A 25,532-nucleotide genomic window follows, 5' to 3' on the forward strand; every position below is an offset into this window, starting at 1 on the left:
GTTGCCCATCCTGGGATTGGAGTCGATTTCCTGTGTATCCTGAGTTTGCCAGCCCACGGAGGCTCCCGGGGAGGAAACGGTCATTACAGAGTGAACTGAAGTGTGTAGCTGCTGATGTAAAACGCAAACAACTGCGACCGGGGACCCAGAGACGTCAGAAGCCAGGCAGCGGGGCAGAGAGGGGTGAACTCACTCCGCCCAGGCCGTGCGGGGTTTCCTCCCTCCACAAGCCATCTGTGTCCCTGGGCCGGCTGGTACTGGCCCCTTGAGCTTCCAGAAAGCCCCTTCACCCGAATAGCCGAGTCAGTCCCACCCATAGATGTATGTATTCCTGGGTCGATGAGCCAGTGGAGAAACTGGATAGCTTAGGAAGAAAAGTGAGCCCACAGCCATGATCAAGGTAGGTGCTGCCAGCCTGCAGGCAGCCTCGTGACCTCATGTGCTTGGAGGCATGTATTTTTAGACAGTGGGCATGCTCGGGCCCCTTGTGCCAGCTCACCCGTTTATACACCGGCCCTTCATGAGAGGCCGTGTGGAGCCACAGTGCAGGAGGGAGCTGGGGGAATTGTTAGCAGGGTCTCCAGGGCCTTCCTCTCCCTGCCCCCGGAGCCTTGTGCAGCAGATCCGGTGTTTGTTCCAGGGCAGAAGGAAACAGGGGGAAGGGATGTCTTTAGCTAGAGCCGGCCCATGATGTGGGGAGAGCTGGCCTTCTCCCTGGGCGATAGGCGTTTCTGCGAGTCTCCACCAGATGCCCCCGAGGCCGCCCTCCCTGAACGGCCTTGGAAGTGCTGAGGGAGGCAGCTGGCAGTTACTGCACCCCCAAGGGAGAGGGCCTGAGAGGTCTCTGAGCCCCACTGATGACCTCGGACAGTAGGAAAAGGCAGGCCTACGTGATGGAGAAAGAAAAATAGTGTCTGCTGGTAATGCCAGGGTTTAGAAAAGATTGACAAGATTATAGGCCTGAGAGGCACCGTGTGCTGTTTTCAAAGCGGCTTCCGCTGACCTCCTCTGCAAACGCTGGGTCTTCTCTTGCCGTAATGACGGCCCCGACCCCCCAAATCATTCTCTTGCTCTGTAATCTGAGGCGGGCGGTTCTCAGGGCGGCTGTCGGCAGCTGGCCTTGAGCGAGACGTGGAAGCGTGTCCGTTCCTGCCCAAGGTGTTCACTGAGCACTTGCTTTGTGCCGGGCCCAGCTGCAGTCACTGATGACGTCACTGAGAACAAGTTCGACTGGGGTGCTGTTCTCAGGAAGTTCATCTTGCAGTGGGGAGCAGAAAGCAGACAAAATCCGATAGTGATAACTTCCAGAACGTAAAATAACCAAGTCAAGCGACAGGTAGCTGGGCTCGGGGCACCTGAGATCGGGTGGTCAAAAAAAGGCCTTTTTGCAGAGGTGACACCTGAACTGAGCCAGGCCTGGGCAGATCAGGGCCCCGAGTGTCAGGCTGAGGAGGCAGCAAGGATAGTGACCTGAGAGTGACTGAGGGTGTACGTTTGAAGAACAGCAACAAGCAATGAAGTGGGGTTGTGAGGGGGCTGCCCAGGAACAAGACGGCTCCACATCTGTGCATAAGTTGTGCGATGCTGGCCCCATAAAACAGCCTCCAGGGTCAGTCTTCTCATCTGTCAAATGGGTTGATTGTGGTTTAGGAGGACATTCCAAGCTGTTAAAACATGGACAGCGCTGTGTGAGCTGCACAGTGGGAGGCGTACTGCAAGCCTGCCTGTCCTTGACGGTGGCTTTGCCGCAGGACACAAATGTGGGGTGTCCTTTCCCTGCCCTCTCTGTTGATTCAGCTTTTCCCTGCTGCATTTCCTCCCCAGTCACACTTCTTGCTCCTTCTTCCTCGCCTGTGGCCACTTGGAAAGCAGCTTCTGAAGAGTTGATGACTCAGATGGCTGACCTAGGCTGAGCGGTGGGGGAGGCTGTGCAGCCCCGGCCCCGTCACCTGATAACACAGCAGGGTCACAGCATCGCCGTTCTCGGCTCCAGAGCTGCCAGGCCTCACTGGGAATAATGAGCTTTGCAGGAGGCAGCCACTCAAGGATCCATTTACTTTTGGAAGTAGGTGGGGATTGGGCCCCCTAGCCCTGCCCCGTGTCATCCCACGGTTCCAGACCAGGGAAGGAGTCAGCTCACTTCACTACAGCGTGCTCTGTGCGTTCCTTATCCAGGGATACTTCTGGAAGGGCATCAACCTCCTCAACACCCACCCCAAATCCTCAGCCCTGAATGGAGCGTGTGCTAGGGTATCTTCCCCAAGAAGCCTCTGATTTAAGCAGAAACGCATCTTTTTTCGAGGTCTCAGTCAGCCCATTTAATTTATCGTGCGGAAAAGCGCGCCCCTGGACTGCGTTCTAGCGTACTGGACTCTGGTGTCACTCTTGTTAATTGCTGTGGCACAAAAGTGAATAAGGTAAATTCTAGCAACCAGGAATCCCTTGCATGGTGGCAATAACCCCAGATTCCAGTGATTTCGCGTTTCGGTGACATTACTCATCTCTCCTTCAGCCCCCCCCGCCCAAGAAATTGTTTATGTACATGATACCCAACCATCCTTTTACAGGGTCAAATCCTCTCACACTGCTGTGCCCCAGGAATGGTGCTGTCAGTAAATTCATGCTCGAGTGTAGATGACTGACAGGTCAGGTACCTGAGCCCAGGTATGAGAGCGGTGAGAGCAAGAGGGCAGCTGGTGGGGCGGGGGAGAGAGAGGAAGAAGGTGCTGGACCTTTGCACCGCGACAAGCCCGGTTGTGGAGGCCGAGCGAGCTTTCAGTGTGGCTGCCACACAGGGCAGCTGTGCCCTTGACACGGACCACTCTCAGGGGCGAGGCTTTGTCCTGTGTGCGATGAGGTCTCTGAAAGGTTCTAGGCCAGCGGTTCTCAACCTTCCTCATGCCGTGACCCTTTAATGCAGTTCCTCATGTTGTGGCGACCCCCAATTTCATTGTTACAAATTGAACATAATGAAAGCATAGTGATTAATCACAAAAACAATATGTAATTATATATGTGTTTTCCGATGGTCTTAGGCGACCCCTGTGAAAGGGTCGTTCGACCCCCAAAGGGGTCACGACCCACAGGTTGAGAACCACTGTTCTAGGCTGAGGGGCCACATGACCGGATTTCTGGTTTTTTTGTTTGTTTTAAATATATTTTTATTGATTTCGGAGTGGAAGGGAGAGGAAGAGAGCGAGAGAGAGAGAGAAACATCAATGATGAGGGAATCATTGATGGGCTGCCTCCTGCATGGCCCCCACTGGGAATCAAGCCTGCAACCTGGGCATGTGCCCTTGACCAGAATGGAACCTGGGACCCTTCAGTCTGCAGGCTGATGCTCTATCCACTGAGCCAAACCAGCTAGAGCCAGATTTTTGTTTTGAAAGGACCCCTCGGCCCACACATGTCAGACACACTGGAAGGGCAAGGTGGGGGTGGGGGTGGGGGAGGAGCCTGGAGCAGGAAGACCAGCTGGAGATGGGGGAGGTCTGGCAAGAGATGAGGGTGGCATGGTTGAGGCTGGGCAAGGGAGTGGAGGGAAGTACGTTTGAGAGGTATTTTAGAGGTATAGCCAAGAGGCCTTGCTGATGGGTTGGTGCTGGGATGAGGGAGAGGATGAGGATGCCCAGGTTCTGTTGCGGGTAGCCCTGGCCCAAATGGCAGAGGGAGCATTTCCCAGCACCCTTCCCCCAACCCCCACCTTGAACATCACCCCTGGGGCTGAAAGAAAATAACTTCCGCCCTCCTCCCTAAGATAGCTGAAGCCTTTGGCTCATATGAAAGATGCTTTGTGGTGGGGAGTCCCTGCCATCAGCCTCCTCTCCAGGAGCCTTCAGGCACTGGACATTCTGGTTTCTGGGTCCAGGTTTCTCTTGGGGACAGCAGGGATAGCAGTGGGTGGTGGTGGAGGAGTGAGAACACTTGGGTCCATTGAGAGGGAGCTCAGCCCCCCTCCTCCTTAGGAGCTGAGGGGCACTGGTGGTAGGTCTCTGCAGTATCTCTGGCCTGACCCCTCCATTGCTAGTCAAGCTCACCCCAACTGGACCTAGGCCTCAGGACAAAGCCCAAGCCAGAGCTCTTTCCTGGCAGGATGGAGCTGACCCTTGGAGTCGCCCCAGGACCATGTGAACTGATGCACCATTCATCCCGAGTGGTACCATTGCTCTGAGCCCTGCAAACACCTCCCCCTCACCTCCACAGTTCCAAGGACCGATGTCCACTGAGGAGGCCCCAGATGCCAGGCTGCCAGGGCTCCAGACCACAGTGGGCCTGAGGGACTGGCACAGCCTGAACATGGAGTCTGTTCACCTGAATGCCCCTTCAGAAGGCAGGGGAGGAAGCCAGGAGGTGGGTGGGGGGTGGCTGGCAGCACCAGCCCTCTCTACCCTTCAGGGGCAGGGTGTGAGGAGAAAGGGCTATACTTCTGGTTCCCCCAGGACAGCACAAGGGGCCAGCTGGATTTTACCTTAGTGAGAACAAACTGGGGCAGATCTCAGGGAGAGTTTCCAAAGTTGCATTGCCAAAGGAAGCTGTGTGACTCCTCAGCTCTGTCAGCCCCAGAGTGTGGTGGTGGTTCTGACAGACCTGAACCTGGCTTTGGGCTCAAACAGAGCTGGGTCCAAATGGGTCTTTCTACTTGGTGCTAGTTGTCTGACTTGAAACTGTCTTTTCTGTGCTGGAGTCCGGTAAGCATTGCACTTCAGCACCAGAGGCCCTAGAACCAGACAACCCTGAGTCACATCCTGACTCAGCCTCTCCATAGCTGTGGGCCAGCCTTACTCAGCACCTCCACATCTCCTTCATCATTCTCGCCTGTGAAATGCCCCAGTGCTGTGGAGAGCACCAGATGAAATGCTATCTATAAAGCACACAGGAAGCACTCGGCACACGGTGAGGATTAGGTGATTGTTAGTGTTGAAAGAACTCAAAAAGTCTGGAGGCTTTGAAATAAATGATAAAGATTTATTCAAGGGTCTTAGCGTTTACAAACTGGTAACAAACCTAGTTTGTTAAGATCCCAGAAGTGTTCTGAAGAAGAAAGAAAAGTTATGAGTGCTTGTTGAAAAAGTGCATTCTTGAGACCAATCAGCCCTGCATTCTTAGCCCTCAGATTGGTTCAGGACAGATATCAGTCAGATGTCAGGGGTCTGGATGATGGATGCCGGGTGGTAGAGGGTCGGTGTCAGGAGGACTGGTTACGTCCAGTGGTCTGGACAATGGACTCAAGATCGTCTGAACATGGGAGTCCTGCGGGGAGGTAATAGGAGGTTATCTGGAGGTCTGGTGTGTGTCCAAATGTACAACCAGATATTAACACAGGACTGGAGAGTTCAAAGAATTTAAGTTTCCAAGCTGGTGAGAACAAGAATGGGGTCTTGCCCCAGCCAGTTTGGCTCAGTGGATAGAGCATTGGCCTGTGGACTGCAAGGTCCCAGGTTCGATTCCGGTCAAGGGCATATGCCCGGGTTGTGGGCTCGATCTCCAGTAGCGGGTATACATCTCTCTCATCATTGATGTTTCTATCTCTCTCTTTCCCTCTCCCCTCATCTATGAAATCAATAAAAATATATTTTATAAAAGGAATAGGGTCTTCCCTCATACCTCAGCCTTCATAATGTTAACAACCTTAGCAGCTTGATTAAAGCAACTCCATTTTACACCTTCCCTGTCTTCACTCTATCAACGGTGAGCTGTCTCTCTGGGATCCTTTCCTCCTGTGAGGTCTCATTTCAAGGTTTGCTGCTCAAAATGTAGTTTGCAGATCATCAGCATGAGCATCATCTGAGTGCTTGCAGCACCTGACTGGCGTGCTCAGTGGCTGAGCACTGACCTATGAACCAGGAGGTCACAGTTCGATTCCCGGTCAGGGCACATGCCCAGGTTGCGTGCTCGATCCCCAGTGTGAGGGTGGGGTGCAGCCAATCAATGATTCTCTCTCATCGTTGATGTTTCTATCTCGTCTCCCTCTCTCTCCCTAAAATCAATAAAAAAATATATATAAAAAAAGGAATGCAGAGTCTTGGCTCCACCTCAGACCCACAGAGTCACAGTGTGCAGCTTAACGATATGCACAGGCGGTTTGTGTGCACAGGAAAGTTTGAGAAGCACTGCTCGGTCTACCCACATACTGTAAACCACGAAATCCGTTGGTGAATCGATTTCTGACCTCAGCAGAGGTGCACGGGGAGATGAGGCTTCATGCAAGTAACTTGGTGAGGGCTTGGTCTGTTGGCCTCATATCCCTGTATATCCCTGAGTTGCCTGCCTGTTTCTGGCTCCCTATGGGTTGGGGGTGTAAGTCTCAGCACAGCCCTCTGTCTCCCATCACCAGCCTAACCAGGAGGCTGCTTGGGACCCCAGCCGCAATCCCTCATCAGCTGTAAGTCAGAAATTCTTTCTCCCCTCCCTTCCAAGATGAGGTGAATTTGGGGACCAAGACGATTGCTAAGGTTTTTAATTTCAGAAGCCTCTCTGATTGGAGATGGGAGAGATTGGCCTATGAGCCCTCTCTGCTTTGAAGGCAGCATGACACGTGTCCAGTCATTGTACTGTTAGGAGTGGGGAAGGCTTGTGTCTCCTTTAAAGAATCCTAGCAAGAGATTAAAACAAAGAATAAACAGATTTTAAAGGAGTGTCTTTCACTCTTCTGTATAAAGCAATTACACACCTAAGCTTCAAAGTGAGAGAGCCAGAGGAGGAGAGTTGAGAGTGGTGACTAATAATTTGGTGCCTTCTCTCATGGGCAAGGTTTTCACGTTGGCATCTGGTTTCTGATCTGAAAGGTGAATTTACGACTTTAATCGTGATAATTGGTGAAGATGGTTCAAGTAAGACTTGCTCCTGAAAGAGAAAGGGTGGAATAGCTGTTAGCGTATGAGCCGAGTGGCCTAGAATAACTTTTTGTTGAATTGGTTTTAGGGGAGAAGTTTCAAACAGCTTTCTGAGGAACTGTATGTAAGGCTTGGAACTTTTAATAGTTGTAAATGAGAGAAGATTTCTGCCTAAGCATTATAGCTACTATTTATTAAGTACATACATTTGCCAGATAATGCACAAAGGGTTTCATGTGCTTACAGTTTATCAATTAATGACAGCCACCCCACTTTATAGAGGAAGACTCACAGGCTAGCAGGTACATGATTTGCCCAGGGCCACCCAGCTAGTAAGAAACAGAGCTGGGATTCCAACCCCAGTCCTAACACTTCTAAGCCCACGTTCTAGGCCACTGTTTTCTATTTCCTAGAAGTGCCTGCGACAGAGTGAGACTGATCAAGGATGTACTGCCTGGAGATGAATAGTTCAAGTTTGATATAAAATGGTGGGTACACCACCTACAACAAGATATTTTTTCATTTCTTTAAACTTTGCTTCAAGTTTTGTCTTGCTTTCTCTTTTTTGTATCGATTAAAGGTTGATCAATGTTGTCCCCCCCTTTTTTTGTAAGCGTCCAATTCCTACAGTAAAGGTCTAGATTACAGCATTTTCTGGTGCTTTTCACTTAACCTACCTAACTTTAACCACCCACCTAGTGGCAGGTGCTGGAATTGCAGGCATAGTATTCAGAATGAAACGGGGAAGGCTGGCTTTGTAAACCACAAACTTATAAAATAATCATATGCTGACAGTCATCACAGGTAGTGTTTACTCAACCACAGTTCAACAAGAGACTGAAAATGAGGAAGAAAGAAGTCCCACTTTACCTTTATTTTTCTGTGTGATCTTAAAATCAGGAAGTTTTCATGTGGGGCACCAAATAGAACCTTAGGAAACAGCACCTGGCTTACTCGTTCCTTTCTGAAACTTGGCAAGAGAAATTCTGAGCCTACTTTGGCATCCCCCGTTTCTTTTGCCGTGTCTGACAGTTCTTCCTCCCACCTTGGGATGGTCTCCTGTGCATTGTAATAGACTTCCATATGTTCATTCAGATTCCCCCATAAGGACAGGCCCTAGCCTCTGCCTGAGCCTGAGTTTCCCCGTATATGAACTGCAAGGACTAGCCTTGATACTGCCTCAGTTTTCTCATGGTCCGGACATTTTGTGACATGACAGATATTAAGACCAAAGGAATAAGTGTCTAATGACGAAACATCATGCAAGAGGAAAAACATTTTAGGGGAGCAGAGGTCCTCTAGGCCAACCTTCAATCCTCCTGTATTGGCAGAATGTGGCTGCCTCTGTATAAGGCCAGCTTTGTGCCCTTCCCCTCCCTGCCCCCCATTTCCTTTGGAAAGTGTAGAAAGCTCCCTTGTCTTGAATGCTTCCCTGCAAAGAGCTCCTGCTGAAAGACTGCACACACAGCCAAGACTTTGACCTTCACCTTTGCCCCCTGACTTACGTGGTAAAAAAGAGTTCTTATCCTCCCCTCTCTAGGTTCTTTGGGGGAAATGTAGCTAGGGTGAGCAAGAATTAAATGAAAATATAAATAGAAACGTGGCCTATACATAACACTGCCCCCAAATCTGGAGGCATGAACACCGGCAGAGCAGCAGACGGTCACAAATCATGATGGCCACGACAGCAAGTGAGCCTTGTGCCAGTGGCCTTGGTGTCTCTTGGGTGGGATACTTCCAGCTTGCTGGTGGGGCCTGCAGAAACCCTCCCTCTTTCTGGGCTCTCGAAGCACCCTCCTTGTTCGCCGCCCACGTGCCTGTCTCCTGCTAAACCTTCTTTGTGTACAGATGCATGTGGTGGAACCGAGTAACGCTGCCTGGCATCAGACCTGGCTTTTCGTCCCAGCAGTGTGCGACTTGGGGAAAGTCAGAAGATATATCCAAGCTCCTGTTTCTTCTTTTATGGTCATGGGGATTTTAAAAACTGGAGTTTTAGAAGAGCAGGAACCGTGCCTTATTTTATCTTGGTTAACAAGGTGGCATGTAGGGCCAGGTGCCTGGGTCCTAATCCCCGCATTGCGCCCTATGAGCTGTTTGGCCTCGGGAAAGTTACTTCACCTCTCTGTACTTCCGTGTCCTTGTCCAATGGGAAGAATAACGGCACCTACTTTGCTGAGCTGTTGTGAGGATTGAGTTAATATCTGCGAAGTGCTTAAGCCAGTGCCTGACACACAGTAAACATATAGACGTATTTATTAAATAGAGAAATCCATACATCCCCCATGCCTAGAGTATTACTGGGCAAGTAGTAGCTGCTCAGCAAATGTGTTGAATGAATGACTGGGCAATGGGCCTGCCTGTCCTGCTGTCTGCAGAGGTCATTCCGTAACATTGTGTGAGTTCTTTCCAAGCCCCCAAATGCTATAGAACTGCAAGTGGGCTTATGATTCTTACCTCCCTGGGTGACAGCCTGGCAGGGGTTAAGGCAGACACCCTCCTTGTCCTCATTCATCGTCTCTGCCTTGTACACACTGCATTTCGTTTGCCTGGGAGAAATGTGTGGGCTGAGGCATCTCAGTGGGTAGAAGTGCCTTTTCTGATACCATGTTCAGCAGCAGTGCCAGGCTCTCTGCAGAGCCTAGTACCCCCTACCCTTCTTAGCATCAGGCCCAGCTTTTGGGTAGCGCTGACATAGTTCTTAAGCAAAGCAAGCACTTAAGCAGATACTCGATTGCTGCGTAACAAATCACCCTCCCCCCAATTTAGCAGCTTAAAACAACAATAAACATGTCTCACACAGTTTCTGTGGGCTAGGAATTCAGGAATGGCTTCACTGCATGGCTTTGATTCAGGAGGTTATAGTCAAGAATCTCCTAAAAGTTGGAAACCTCCCTCCCCCCCAAGCCCATCTCCTGATCCTTGAGGAAGAAGGGTTTCCGGTGAAAATTGTGGTCCTCAACCTTGTAGGTTCAGGAACCCAGGTGTGTATTTCTGAACACAACTTTAATGGCTCTACTTTGTGTGGCTCATGTGATCGATACCCTGTTACCTATTCAGTCTCTAGTCTAATAGCACCACTCATAGCCCACACCCACACCCTGTTACCCCCCACACCCACACCTGTAACCTCCCACCCCACCCACCCACACTCTCTCCACACACACACACACACACACACACACACACACACACTTTCCATTCTCTCTCTCTCTCCATTCACCCCCCCCTCCCCCCCCCGCAGCCACAGTGACCTTACTGCAGCTTATCAGATGTGTCTCATCTCTTCTATCTCTGGACTTTTGCTCAGCCTCTTCCCTGGAACATTTTCCACTTCCTGTGCCTGGCTCATTCCTACCTGTACCCCCACCCCTTGTCCCCCACTGTGGGCCATGCCACAGGGAGAGGCTGCCGGGAAGCTCTGCCCAGCATCCCACAGTCCCCTTTCCTGAGGGCAGCCTCCCCAGGCAGGGAAGGCATGGGCTGCCCTGGCTGAATAGGGCCCTTTATTCCTGGGCTCCCACAGAGAGGGTGCCGAGCCACTGCCCACCACACCAGCCGCACCCGCCACACCCACACCCACACCCAGTGGGGATGGCCTGGCCCTGATGCCGGCTCTGAGTTAACCACACTCTCTGGCCCCGCTCTGTCTGGGTCCTGGAGGGCGAGCCCATCTCTGCCACAGCCTCAGTCTGAGCCACTGCACAGCGTGTGTGGGGCGGGGAGTGTGTGTGAAGCGGGGTGGGCTGTTTAAATGAAGGAAACAGTCAAAAGTGAGAACGTGTCTACACACACACTCATACTTATCCATTCAGCCAATGTCGACGCAGGGCCATGTGTGCCAGTCCTTGCTTGTGTTGGGCCCTGAGGATACAATAGTAAGTGAGACATCATCTAAGGTACAAGATCTCATATGAAGAGGCAAGATGATCACAAATCATGGTGAACTCTAGGAGGGAAACAGTCAAGGCCCAGAGAGGCCTCCCTTACTTGGAGTGGACTGCTAAGGCGTCCCCATGAGCTGGTGACCTGAAGGACAGGAGGCGTTAGTGTGCAAAGGGCAGCGGGAACTCTGTCCTGGGAGAGAGGACAGCGTGCACGCAGGCCCCGATGTGGAAGAGAACTGGCCGTGTTCGTGGCACTAATTGAAGCCCAGCATGGCTGGCACGATGAGATGAGGTTGGAGACAGGGAGGCATGAGCCAGATCCTGCGAGACCTCGCAGGCTATGCAGAGGAGTTTAGATTTTATTCTCAGCGAACTGCGAAGTCACGGAAAGGTGTCAGCAAAGGTTTCATTTTAAGAAATCATTCTGGCCGACTGACCGGTGTGGCTCAGTGGTTGAAAATCGACCTATGAATCAGGAGGTCACGGTTCAGTTCCAGGTCAGGGCACATGCCTGGGTTGTGGGCTCGATCCCCAGTCTCAGGTTTGCAGGAGGCAGCTGATCAATGATTGTCTCTCATTATTGATGTTCTTATCACTCTCCCTCTCCCCCTTCCTCTCTGAAATCAATAAAAATATATTTAAAAAAAAAGAAAAAAAATATTTTGGCTGCTGGGTGGAAAATGGACTGAAAGGGTGGGGGGAGGATTTGGAATCAGACAGACAGAAAATCATCATACAATTCACATGGGCTCTAGGCCTTACCCTTCCTTATGACAACAGGAGCCTTGAGTCGAACCCTTCTGTGTGCCCAGCACCATGTGCTCTGCTTGTCCCGTATGCTATCTTTTTAAAATATGTTTTTATTGATTATATAGAGAGAGAAGAAGGGAGAGGGATAGAGAGATAGAAACATTGATGAGAGAGAAACATACTGGTAAATCGGCTGTGTCTTACACATCCCCCACTGGGGATGGAGCCAGCGACCTCTTGGTTCATGGGTCGATTCTCAACCACGGAGCCACACCAGCCAGGCCCATGTGCTGTTTCTAGTGTTTCCCAGGCCTATAACCCCACTGGCACAGGAGAAGACATGCTCAGGAAGGTTGAGGTACACAGGACACAGTTTTATTTTATTTTGTTTTTTAAATATTTTTATTGATTTCAGAGAGGAAGGGAGAGGGAGAGAGAGATAGAAACATTAATGATGAAAGAGAATCATTGATCGGCTGCCTCCTGCACACCCCACACTGGGGATCAAACCCATTACCTGGGCATGTGCCCTGACCAGGAATCGAACCGTGACTTCCTGGTTCGTAGCTCAACGCTCAACCATTGAGCCATGCCAGCCAGGCCCCGGGACATGGTTTTAAAGGCCTTGGGCGGCCACTCTGCAATTCACCCTCTGTTTCCACTACCAGCAACTGAATGGTCCTTGATTTTTTTTTATTTTTTTTTGGTCCTTGATTTTTATTTTGATTTTTTAACCTTCCCCATGGATCAAGAATAGAAAAATGCAGCTTGAATGTGAAATCACACCAGTGGCTATGAAGGCCAGTCCCTTAGTCTTTGCCACTTGTCCCGCTGTTAGTGCACATGTGACATGGGTTTACCAAGCACCTTCGAGGGTGTTCAGCCCTGTCCAAGCCCAGCTCTGAATGAGACCACAATGGCACCCAATGGGACCTAAGAACCCCCAGTGGCACCCACGTGGTATGTGGCCCCAGCGTGGCCGCTGTAAGTGATCACTAAGCCTCTCCCTTCCATGGGGCTAAGGGCCACCCCAGAGGTCAATTACAGTGCCCTGCCTGCCTCCCAGAGTCGGGCTGGGCTGGCCCACATTCCCTGCCAACGTGAACAGTGCCCTTGTGGCCAACATCCTTCTCTGACTTGGTGTCTGCTGGGAACCCCTGCATGCTGGCTACTTTACAGGCAATTCCCAAGACCTGGGCTGCTCGTATCTGGCAGCCTGTAATGCAACGTTGATCTTACAAGGAATGAAATCCCTCCTGTCTGTGTCAGGCTAAAGACCAACCCTGGTCATTCTCCAGAGCAAGGGGGACCACGTTGGCAGACTCAGGGGTTTGGGTCTATTCACACTGTTCTTCCCAAAGCCAGCCCTAGAGTAAGCATTTCCCCTTGTATACAGCAGTTACTAAATCACATTTAAGAGTGTTCACATTTCACAATGAAAAGGCACCTCGTTCCAGGGATCCAGACTCACATGCACTTAAATTTACGATAACTTGAATCAAATCATAAAGCATGTATTTTTAAATAAACTTGGGGAGAATAAACGTAAGTAGCGCTGAAATCAATAATGCGTTAGTGCCCCTTCTGCAATGGATGTCCCCAGTTGGTCTACGTTCTGACATCCATACCTGCACCGAAGTGCTAGCAAACTCCACTGCCATCGGCTCCTTCGCCGCGAAGGCCTTCCGGGTGCAGGCGATGCTCCGTTTCTCTGTTTGTACTCTCGTTACACAGGTGGCTTCAGTTATCGACAATTCACTGAGTTAAAGACATGCATGAGCCCTTGTCCACATGAATATACTCCATACAGAAAGTGTTTTGTTTTTTAACAAAAGAAAGTGTTTTGGTCCCACAGCTCTCTAAGGCTGCTCAAAAAACCTTCAATTCCACCTGGTTCAGTAAAAATGGGTTAACCTTTGATGTGCCGGACGAGGCGCTTTCGTCTCTAGCAGACATCCATAAATCCCACCAGGCCCCACTGAGGGTGGGGGGATGGACGATATTGTTCCCTAAAGCCTGGCACTGCTACTAGGTCTGGGCACCTCCAAACCAGAATTTAGGAGACCATTTTCCCCTCCTAGATATGTGCTAATTCTTTGTGTAAGCTGCTGTGGCTACAAGAGGGTTAAGGTTTTTATCTGTGGTGAAATCCCAGTGGATTTCTGTATCTGTTTTCCTGAGTGCAGTGTGTGGGAGAGGGGGCGGAGGGTGCTGGCTGGGGAGACTCACCTGGCTGAGTCATCCTAGAGTGCCCCAAGGTGGGCAGGAGGAGTGAGTAATCCCTGCCTCTCCAGTGTGTTGTGTTCTCTGCTCTTTGAATTGGGCTGATGGAGGAGGAACATCCCTCAAAGGAGGAATGGATCCATATGGGAGATGTGGTGTATTTAGGGGGTAGGGGTTCGAATCACAAAAGGCTGCTGAGGCTGAAGGGAGTTAGGATTTGACTCTGAGTAGGGCAGCCAGGTGGATAGTGGGTGCCTGAGAAACACTAATGCCTAGAGTCCACAGGGTCAGCGAGGAGATGGGCAGGGCCAGGTTGGGCCCCACCTGCTTGACCTGGAATTGCCAGCTCATAAACCATCCCATTTGTTCAACAGTTGTTATGGGCTGGGATCTGTGTGAAATGCTTTTGTACACTAGTTCATTGACTCCTCACAGTAACCCTTTGAGTGAGGCATGACTATGCCCATGTCGCTGTTGGAGGACACTGAGGTTTAGATAGGCTGTGACTTGTCCCATATCACACAGCAGTAAGTGCCAGAGGTACTAGTCAGAAGCCTTCTGGTGACAAAGATGAGACCCATCTCAATCTGATGTAAGAAAAAAAGGTGGAGCCCTAGCCGGTTTGGCTCAGTGGATAGAGCATCGGCCGGTGGACTGAAGGGTCCTGGGTTCAATTCCGGTCAAGGGCACGTATCTCAGTTGCAGGCACAGGCAGGAGGCAACTGATTGATGTGTTTCTCTCACATCACATCGATATTTCTCTCTGTCTCTCCCCCTCCCTTCCACTCTCTCTAAACATCAATGAAAAAAATATCCTCAGGCGAGGATTAAAAAATAATTAAATAAATAAAAAGATAGATGTTGACATTTTAAAAAAGAAAAAAAAAGTGGAGATTTCTTGGCTGTCATACTTGCAACCTTCAGGGGCAGTGGTTTCAGGCATGGCTGGGTCTAGGCGACTGAATCGTGTATCTCTCTAGCTCTCAGTTCTGTTTTCTTCTGTTGAATTCATACTCAGACAGGCTTTCCCCGGTGGTAACAGAGATATATATGCAAAGCAGCTTCCTAGCAACTTGGGGCTTACAGTTTATGAGTTAGGAGCCTCTGTAGAAAGAGAGCACTTCTCTTTCTGGTTGTCCCAGCAAACGTCTCAGGCTGATTCTGATGGAACCAACTTGGGTCACGTGCTCATTGCCGGACTGTTCTGATTGGTAACCCCAAGAGTTTGGGGTGAGATGTGTCCCACTGAAATCAGACAGAGAATGAAGGAGGGATGGTTCCTTGAAAGAAAATGAGGGCACTGTAATAAAAACGCTGACAGGCAAAGCCCACCGATGCCTACTCTGCTAGGTTGCACCAGAGGTGTGTTCTTAGCATGGATCTTAGAGAGAGATTTGTGTGAGACAGAGCTCAGGGCATGGAGTGAGGACCCCCTGGGCTGTGGACCTTCTCCACCGGGGCCATGTCCTTCCAGAACCTGCATGTGGCCACTTCCTCAGCATCTGGGCTTCACCTCAACTCTCCCCCAGCCAAAATGGTTCTCTCTACTGGTTCGGGTAAAGAGCAAGCAAGGCCAGTAATGCAGGTGAGAAGCAGGACTGGGTGGCAGGTGTGATCTGAGCCAGGCAGAAGACTAGCGATAGTGGGGTGTCATCTCAGCTACATCAGGGGCTTAAAGCAGGTGAGCAGGTGGCCTGCCGTCCCCTGACTGCAGCAGGCAGAGGGCTTAAGAAGGTGGAGAGATCCAGGGAAGACTGGTTTTCCCTCTTTCTTCCCCACAGGCATTGCCTCTGCCTTGTCACCCTGTCTTGGTCTGTTTGGGATGCTATAACAAAATACCCTAAACTGAGTAGCTTATAAGCAACAGAAATGTATTTCTCACAGTTCTGGAGGCTGGAAGTTCAAGTTCATAGTGCCAGCATGTCAGGTGAGGGACCTCTCCCAGTTTCAGACGTCAGACTTCTCTCTCTGTCCTCGCCTGAGAGAGGCGCTAGGGAGCTCTGTGGTGCCTCTTTTATAAGAGAACTGATCTCATTCTTGAAGGCTCCGCCCTCATGACCTAATCACCTCCCCAAAGCTGCACCTCCGAATACCATCATATTGGGCATGAGGATCTCAACAGATGACTTTTGAGGGGGCACAGACATTCCGTCCATAGCACAGCCCATAGCATACTTGTCACTTGGGGGGTGGGGGGAGGACTATCCCTCTAGTAACTCTCACATGTTTCCTCTAATTTGTCTGGGAAATTTGTGTTTTCTCTCCTGGGGTCACATCAGCCGGCAGAGCCAGAGAGGAACTCTTTACCCCAACATCCACTCAGTTCTCAGAACTCACAGCTTGCCTCTCCCTTCTCAGAGCCCAGCGACCCCGACCCACTCTGCATGCACTCCCCTGTCCCTCCCGAGGGCCCAGGCTGCACCCACATTCATTACACCCAGCTCCATGCCAGGTGTTGCCAAGGACAAAGGGAGTACAGAATCTCAGGAGTACAAGACCCATCGGGTGTCTGCCGGTCCTGTGGACTCCCCCCAGAACCCCCTGTGATGGGTTGAATAGTGGCCCCCAAAAAGATATGTCCACAATCTAACCCCCAGAACCCGTGAACATAACCTTTTTTTTGGAAAAGGGACTTTGCAGGTGTAATTAGGTTAAGGATCTCAGAATGAGATTGTCCTGAATGAAGATAGGTGTCCTGATAAGAGAAAGGCAGCAGGAGATTTGAGATGGGACACAGAGGGGGCAGGCCATGTGGAGATGGAGGCAGAGATGGGAGCCATGCAACCATAGCCAGGGAACTCCTGGAGCCACCAAAGTTGGAAGAGGCAAGGAAGGATTCTCCCCAAAGCCTTCAGAGGGCACACAGCCTGCTGACACCAGGGCTTCACCTTCCGGCCTTACTCCTGAGAGAATGAATTCCTGCTGCTTAAACGACCAACTGTGTGGTATTTTGTTACAGTAGCCCTAGGAAACGAATGTACCCCCTTTCCTTTTTGTCCTCAGATCCAATTCGATGGGCAGGAGTGTCGTTGGTGGGGAGTGGTCTGTCCCGTTTCTTAGGCGAGGCCCCCGTGATGCTCCAGGCTGCCAGGGCTGCCCTGAAGGGTGAGGGTCGGGAGCACCTGTGCCCTCGGAAGCCAGGCTGGCTGGGGAGAGCTGGCCGAGGCATTGGGAGGAGGGGGGTGCTGGGAAGGTCTGAGGGGGCCCTGAAGATGGTGGCCACCTGACAAATTCTCCAGGACAGCAGGGGAGGGAGGGCAAGAGTGGGGTGACTCCCAGAGGGTCCAGGAGCTTGGCCAAGGAGAGTGAGGCAGGCAGGCTTTCAAGGAAGGCTTTGTGGAGAAGGATTTAGGATGGGGAAGCTGCGCCTTTGAGCGGGGAGGGGTTTGGGTGGACATGTCCAAGGGCACTTAGAAGAAAACCGAACTCCTTTTTGTGGCTTACAAGACTCCTACATGCCTCCCTTCCATCTCCTGACTTTGGTCTGCGGTGCCTCTGCCGGGAGCTTTCCTGGCTCGGAGTCTTGCCTCACTGGGCTTTGCCCTCCTCAAAGTCTCCTCTGACATCAGGCAGCCATCCTGACCACTAACCGACGTCTCCCAGGCACGCCCTGCCCAGTGCCCCCTTTCATTCTCTCTCTTTTAATTGATATTTTTTATTTTATGCGCTCACCATTCTTTTCTTTTAATTTTTCAATTATAGTTGACCTACAATATTGTATTAGTTTCAGGTTCACAACATAGTGATTAGGCATTTATATAACTTACCTGACACCATACACAGTTACTACAGTATTACTGACTCTATTCCCTACGCTGTACTTTACGTCCCCATGACTGTTTTTATAACTGGCAGTTTGTACATCTGAATCCTTTCCCCTTTCCTACCCCTCCCCAGTCTCCCTTCCCACCTGGTATTTTATTCTCTTTATAGAGGTGGGGGAGACATATATATGTGACCAGACTACTTACTAGATATGAAATTGCATACTGGATCCCTTCCAGGCACCCCCTTCCCCAGTTAGAAAGTAAACAGGGCCCCCATCTGGCTCATTCACCGCAGTGGTCCCAGCACCTGGAGCAGGCCCTCCATCAAGACAGTGATGGATGGATGGATGGATGGATGGATGGATGGATGGATGGATGGATGGATGGACGGATGAGTGGATGGATGGACAGATGGGTGAATGGATGGTATTCCAGGTGGCAAAAGAAGCAAGGAAGAGGGAGTTATATGCAGATGTGTACGTTCACACACAGACATTGTAGATCTTGAAGAGGAGAGGTTGCCAAGAATAAATGAGCCAGGATGGATAAAAGAGGCCTGGCTGCCAGCCCTCTACTATTACCCATGTAGCCAGTGTGTTCTTGTCACTCCTGAACAGTAGTATGTGCTTGCCCATTTGTAAGAACACATTCCTAGTCATGGAGGTTGCTACAGATCCTTCATGGCTGGGGGTGGGGGGGCAGGGCTCCCTGGTGCTGTGTCTCTTCTTCCTGGGCCCCTGTCCCCCTACTTCTGCTCAAGGAACCCAGTGGCTATCACATTTCACAAGGAGGACCCTGGAGGCTGTGGTGGGCTTAGGGGTTTAACTGCTCTCAGAAGCTTTTGTCTTTTTCTTTACCTGTTTCACTCTATCAATGAGAAGGAGCTCTGTCCTCATCTTTCACCTTCTCTCACATCAATGTTCCTCTCTCTCTCCCCTCTTCTCTCTCTCTCTCTCTCTCTCTCTCTCTCTCTCTCTCTCTCTCTCTCTCAAAATCAATTTTAACATTTTTAAATAAATAAATTTTTAAAAGTAGTTGCTTCAAAGTCTTGGTGAGAATTAAGGAGCAAACCCAGTGAAAAGCTCCTAGCATGTGCCTGGCACTGAGTCAGCACTTAGCTACTTTTACCACTTGTCTCATGCCTCCTCTGCTCCTCTCAATTCCATCACCACCACTAGATAAATCTTAGGACCGCTGGAAAAGGACCAGCCCTTCAGTCTCAATGAGAATGCACAGGGCCCAGTGGAGGAGGGACCTATGCAAGGCCACACAGTGGCCCAGCAGCCAGTGGCCCAGGCAGGACGCTAGCCCAGGACTCCGGCCCAGGCCTCTGCTCCTTCTGCGAGTCCCGCCTTCTCAGCCCAGCCCAGAGTGGCGGGAAGAGGGGCCTCCGTGTACATGCTAGGACCCTGTCGGGCTGGGCAGCTTTCTTCTCCATTCTCAGGAATGAGTTAACTCCTGAGGTCTGTTTCAGGCCCCGTGTGTAATCTTCCTAACGATGCTTATCATATTTCTGGGACAGCATCTGCCTGGCTTTGAAGACTCAGGCAGGAGCCTGGCCTCACCATAAACGGGCTGAATTATATTTACAAGCGGCCTTTAATGCCCTGTGGTCTCGGCTTCCTTAATGGGGATTTTCCTCCTCCTTTTTTTCTCTCTCCCTCGGTCACCGGTTTGGCTTTCAGAGTGCGGTTTGGATTCCTAACAGAGAAGTCGAGGCCGTAGGATCCCTTCCAGATCTTCCCTCCCTCTTCCCCCTCCCGCCCCTGCTGCCTGTGCCAAAGCCCCAAGAAAAGAAAACGTTGCTTCTGTCAGGATTTCAGCGGGAAAGAGAGAAGCCCTGTTGGGATTCCAAAACATGCCCCGGGAAATGGCTGGTACGGAAGTCCTGACTCCGCACCTGAGCGCAGACCCGCAGGCCTCCCGGGGCTGGAGGGGTCCAGCCCAGAGGCACGGCCGCCTCACTTGCAGAGGGAACCCGAGGGGCAAGGTGGGTGACCATGCCAGCGTGGGTGAGGAGCCCTCCCACTACCTCCCAACCTCACCCATCTCCCTTTTCAGAACCGGCTGCCCTTCTGGAGGCCTCCATTGTTCTTTTCGGGTTTTTCACTTTAAGTTTTTAATGAAAGTTGTATATCAGATCACTTAATGCCTTCATCTCCTCAGTTGCCCCTTCTCCGTATCTGCCGCTTTCCTTTCTCACGTGGCGAGACTTGGCTTTACGGCCCAGGGTCTTTCTGCGGTCTTGGTCCAGCTGTAGCCTAGTGATACCCACCGTGCTGGGGGGATGCCCGCAGGGAGGGTTATGCGATGAGCCTGCTCCTACTGCCTTGTTCGGTGTGGGTGGCCTATTTCTTCCTGCAAACCTGGACCACTTTACCCATGTGCTGCCCTGTGTAGTGTCCTCGCGGACCCTGAACTTCACCATCTTTTCCGAGGGGCATGGATCGAACACTGTACTTCTGTCTCAACTCTTTGGAAAGAGGAAGAGACATAATCTTCGTGTGCCTTTTATATGGTTCTTGCTCCGGTCAGAAGTCACAAAGGGATTGAACTTCATTTTGACCACTGGCGCTTCAGCCATCACAGTCATTCTTAACTAACTGTCTTTTGCTAGTTCCGTCTGCAAATGGGTCAGGTCCTATGTGATCTACATAGCTATTCTATCTATATCTATATTTATAATCTTAAGATACCAAACTTAGAGGTTTGGCCAGCCTTGAGTTGGGGTCTGGGAGGGGGCCCTAGTTTGTCTCCCCACCCCCCTCCTTCCCTTTTAGCCTCCCACAGGGTGAGAAAGGGCAGGAGTACAATTTTTGGAGAATGGTCAAGCCATGTTTTATCTCCTTTCAAAAGGAGCACCTGGCAATGCCAGCTCTGTGGGTCTCTCCTGTGGCCTCTCCTTTGGTTTCCTCTGCTTCTTAGATGATCCTTTCGCTCCTGTGAGCTACCTCTTGACCACTGGTGTCACTGGGCCTGGGTGATCTCCAGCTCCTGACGGATAACTGGCTCAGGTCTTGGGTTGAGGGCTCAGAAACCCAGCCCCAGGCTGCCTGTCATTTTGTCAGTCCCGAGAGCAGGTCTCCTCACGCCATGCGTTTATGTTTACATGCTGTCGCCATGGCTGCACACATATGCTCCTGCAACATGCAGGCAATAAAGCGACAGGCAACCAAAAAAGGGTAGGAGGCAGAGAGGCCAGGAATACCAAATCTGTGACATCTTCCCCCAAGAAACAGCGGCCGTCTCCAGCGTCTTGATAAATCGCGTTTTATCTCCTTTCAAAAGGAACACGTGGTGGAGCCTATTCATCTTGATGTCATTGTCCAGTCTGCACAGTGTCATCCTCTAGTGGGGAGATGGCCCCTTTGCCCAGCCTCAGAGAAAAAGGGAGGAAGGAGAGCTTGAGGGAGAGAATGGGAGAGGAACTGTGAATGGCCCAAAGTATCTACTGGGCGCCTGCTGTGTGCAAAGCCGGTGCTACGTGGAGTGTATGCTGCTGCCTGTGGCTCCTACTCACACCCTGTGCGGAGAGATGAGCGACATGAATGGAAAACAAGCCTCACACGTGATGCATTAGATGCTCCCCTGGAGCAGGGCTGGGGACAGTACCTGCGGTGACGGGAAGTCAGGGAAGACTGTCACAGCTGCTTTCAGTGCTCCTAGGCCATCCCCTTACCATTCACCTCTACCTGCCAGAGACTGCTCATGGGAGCAATTGGGGGCTTTGTTCTAGCCAAGAGGGTGCACTCAGCCAGAGGGACCATGGAGTTAATGCTCTCCGGGCAAACTCAGCCAGGGGTACTATGGAGGCAGTGCTCTCCGGGCACACTCAGCCAGGGGTACCATGGAGTTAATGCTCTCCCGGCACACTCAGCCAGAGGTACCATGGAGTTAATGCTCTCCGGGCACACTCAGCCAGGGGTACCATGGAGTTAATGCTCTCCGGGCACACTCAGCCAGAGGGACCATGGAGGCAATGCTCTCAGGGCACACTCAGCCAGGGGTACCATGGAGGCAATGCTCTCCGGGCACACTCAGCCAGAGGTACTATGGAGGCAATGCTCTCCGGGCACACTCAGCCAGAGGTACCATGGAGGCAATGCTCTCAGGGCACACTCAGCCAGGGGTACCATGGAGGCAATGCTCTCCGGGCACACTCAGCCAGAGGGACCATGGAGGCATTGCTCTCCGGGCACACTCAGCCAGAGGTACCATGGAGTTAGTGCTCTCCGGGCACACTCAGCCAGAGGAACCATGGAGTTAGTGCTCTCCGGGCACACTCAGCCAGAGGTACCATGGAGTTAGTGCTCTCCGGGCACACTCAGCCAGAGGTACCATGGAGTTAGTGCTCTCCGGGCACACTCAGCCAGAGGGACCATGGAGTTAGTGCTCTCCGGGCACACTCAGCCAGAGGGACCATGGAGGCAATGCTCTCGGAAGCTCAATAACAAGCCAGGGGGTGGTAGGATAAATACCCGAGCCTCCTTGCCCTCAATTGGGATACCTCTGAGGTATGATCTTCATTCCCCCCACCTCCTACCCCCGAGTTCCTCAACAGAACTTCACTCTGGAGACGCAGAGTGATGAGCTGGCTGTGTAATGCTTCCTCCCCTTCCCTGCCTTCCTTCTCCATCCCCCCACTGTACTTCCCAGGATCACCTCCCAAATAAACGACATGCACTCCACTCCTTGGGTCTGTCTGGGTCTGTTTCTGGGGAAACAACCTAGAGAAGCAAAGCCTTTCTCTGTACTTCAGTTGGATCTAGAAGACAGAGGACACTTAAGTGGATTTGCATGTGGTCTGCACCTTTGTTCATGTGCAATGGCATTTATCTCAACTAGGGCTCCTTTAATGCAAGTGATGAAAATCCATCTCCAACCAGTTCAAATAAAAAATAATTATTTATGAAAGTAAAAGTGCCAGGAAAACTCTGGGTTCAGGAACAGCTATATCCAGGCACTCAAATGATGTCAAAGATATGTGCCCTTCGCTATCTCTTGGCTCTGCTTTTCAGTCATTCGAGAAACATTGATTGAGTGCCTACCTTATGCCAGGCACTGATCCTTTCTCTCAGTTGGTTTCCTTCTGAGGCAGAAGAAAGATGGCATTAGAAGCTCCAGATTTTTGTCCTACCAGCTTAGCAACTTTGGGAGAAAGAAGGCACCAGGAGAGGTCTCAGGGCTGATCCTCATTGGCCCAGACCAGGTTCCCTGGCTACCTCTGAGCTAATCACTGTGACTCTGGTTTTCTAGGCAGGGTCACATGCCTACCTTGTTGCCAGGGGGTGTGGGGTGCCTCATCTGAACCATAAGGACTAGGAATGGAGGAGGGAGGCTCTCCAGGGGGAAATAGGATAGATTTAGACAACAGATGCCTGGTATACTAGGTGTACTGGTTAATAATGCGGATTTTTTTTCACTAGATGGGGTTACACATATGTTTAGATATATGTGTGATTTGATATGTATGCTATTTTGTTGTATTGACAACAAGCTTCAAAACTTCATTATGTCAAATTTTCTGAAGGTGTTAACATCATAGATATTTTTACGCTTAAAAATGTCAAGTTTCATGCCAAAAAGCATTTGTGGGAAGTTTTAATTCATTATTTTGAAGAAAAGTGCTAGTGATGGACATTACTTTGAATAAAGCCCTTTTGATGTTTCTCTTAAAATTATCGTGTTTTCTTTGATTACAAAATCCACATTACTAAGCGGTCAATAATTAATCCGCATCGCTAACCGGTTACCGCCCAATTCGCATTAACCGGTTACCACTCAATCCGCATATGATGGTAACACCTTCAGAAAATTTGACATATGAAGTTTTGAAGCTTATTGTCAATACAACAAAATAGCATACATATCAAATCGCATATATACCAACAGATGTGTAACCCCATCTATTGAAAGAAATCAGCATTATTGACCGGTACACCTAGTAGCTATGCCATGAGCACTTCACAGTGTCCCAGCTCAGATGAGACAGACAGGCCCCAGGGGGAAGGAGACTCACAATAGCTATAACCACAGCAGAATGCACAAATGCCTGAGGAATGGACGATGTGCGTGGATGCCCTGGAAAGATGGAGATTACTCCCAGCTTGGCCAATCAGGGAAGGTCTCCGAAGAAGGGGCATTGGCCCTAGACATTGATGGTCTTTGGGCATAGAAATGTCAGCTGTGATTGTCTTTGGGCCTTGAATGTCAGGCCAAAGAGTTCCTATTCCAAATTTAATTATTGTGAAGGACTGTGCATTGACCTATTTGTTATCATTGCATTCTTCTAGTTCAGAGGAGCCTGCTGGGAAGGTTGGAGGGGTTGGCATTTCCTGTGAGCCTTGCCCATGCCTGTAAAAGGGTATATCAGCACAGCCATGCAGTGGTCTGGATGGCTGGAGGCTGTGTGTCAGAGAAGTTGGGGAACCGTCAGGCCCCCTCGGCATTGGCCTGTGCCCGCCCTGGAAATAGCCACCCACTTAAACTAAGAATAGGAATTCCTGCCCTGCTGGCAGGAACTAATGCCGATTTCTCAAGTAGGGATGGGCCTGAAAACAAAACACAGCGTTGGGTGGGGCCATCCTTTGTATTTATTTGTGAGGTCAGTTGGGAGCTGTGCCCACGTCTGGGCATTGATCCTGCCATTAGACCCAGACACGGTGACCTGGACCAGATGGCAGCCTCCAGGGCTCCTCGCCTGCCCGAGAGGTCCTGGACTCTCAGCCTTGGGTGCCTCCTGCCCCCTGAAAGAGGTGACTACTCCCTTGTTGCCTTGACAACAAGCAGAGGTGGTGGCCAGCTAAGATGCTGAGAAGCCAAGGGAGAGGGGACTGAGAGGGGAGGGTCCCAGGTCCCTGTGGCAGTTTTACCTGGAATCACCTGGCTCACGAGCATTTCTCTTCCAGGCAAAATCCTCTTCCGGAGAAGCCACATCCGGGACGTCGCTGTGAGGAGGCTGAAGCCCATCGACGAGTACTGCCGGGTAAGGCCGTCTGGGGGTTTGGGGGCCGCCCCTTCTGTCCATCTGTGAAGGAAGTCTGTCTGTTCGGAACCCTCTGCTGTGGTTTAACAGATACATCCTGAGGCCTGGTGCTTCCTGGCCAGAGGGGTGGGTATGGATGTCCCCTGGGGAGGGGCCACCCCATGACTGGGCCGCCCTCTGAGGGCCTCAGGCTCACAGCTGAGCCTCTACTCCTTTCGGGACACGTCCATGTTTACAAAACGCCATTTTAAATCACTTCCACGGATTTGGGAGCTCAGCAAAGGGCTTCCTGCGGGAGGGATTCTGTATGTGACCTTCTGCTGGACGTAGAACTGCTGCTTTGAGTTCCTGTTGGGACCTTGTTGGAATTGGTTCTGGGTTTAAGAGCATTCGAAACGTATATTTGTTTATTCACGGAAGTCTTGATAGTTACAGAGTTCATGGACATATCTTCATAGGTGCGAATGTGTGTGTGCGCGCGCGCGCGCGCACACACACACACACACACACACACACACACACACACACCATGTGTCCGCTCCTGCACTAGGAAAGCCCATGCCAGAGCGCGATGGGAGCGTGACAGCGATGTCCAGATGCAGAGCCTGTTGCCTTTCAGCTTGGATTAGAGCCTAGGCCCCTATAGGGAGAGTGAGAGGTCTCTGGGCGGGTTGAACTCCTCACTAGCTTCGAGAACTTGGGCAAGTTACTTAACTTCCGGGAGCCTCATTTTCCACACCTGTACCTTAGGGAGAATAGTGCCTCTGCAGAAGGTAGTTCTGGGGAGGAAATGAACTGACACATTTGAGCCACAGCACATAGTGTCTGGTACAGAGGAAGCATTCAGTAGATGCTACCTTTTTGTTATTATTCCATGGCAGAAAGTTGAATCTTACCGCTAGGTACCACTGGCTTTCATGGAGATGGAATTTCATAAACTAAACCTACTGTGGAATGTGAGAGGCAAGTGGGATAACGTTTTGTTGTGAGTGCAAGTACTAGAGCTGGGGTCAGACCCCAGTGCCCACCTCCTAGCTCTGTGACTTTGGGAGAGTTACTTTGCCTCTCTGAGCCCCAGTTCCCTCATCTG

General features: G+C 50.9%; 1 protein-coding gene across 5 annotated transcripts in view; it reads left to right on the top strand.

The window, feature by feature from the left end:
• Nucleotides 1-25,532, top strand: part of SH3PXD2A (SH3 and PX domains 2A) — a 212,677-nt gene that overhangs the window by 82,651 nt on the left and 104,494 nt on the right. For all 5 annotated transcript variants that reach the window (XM_036336085.1, XM_036336083.1, XM_036336087.1 and 2 more), the window contains one exon: nucleotides 24,366-24,442. In XM_036336085.1, the coding sequence (XP_036191978.1) occupies nucleotides 24,366-24,442 (77 nt within the window). The remainder of the gene's footprint in view (nucleotides 1-24,365; nucleotides 24,443-25,532) is intronic.

The sequence above is a fragment of the Myotis myotis genome, unplaced genomic scaffold, assembly GCF_014108235.1.
Source record: "Myotis myotis isolate mMyoMyo1 unplaced genomic scaffold, mMyoMyo1.p scaffold_m19_p_15, whole genome shotgun sequence".
Lineage (NCBI taxonomy): Eukaryota > Metazoa > Chordata > Mammalia > Chiroptera > Vespertilionidae > Myotis > Myotis myotis.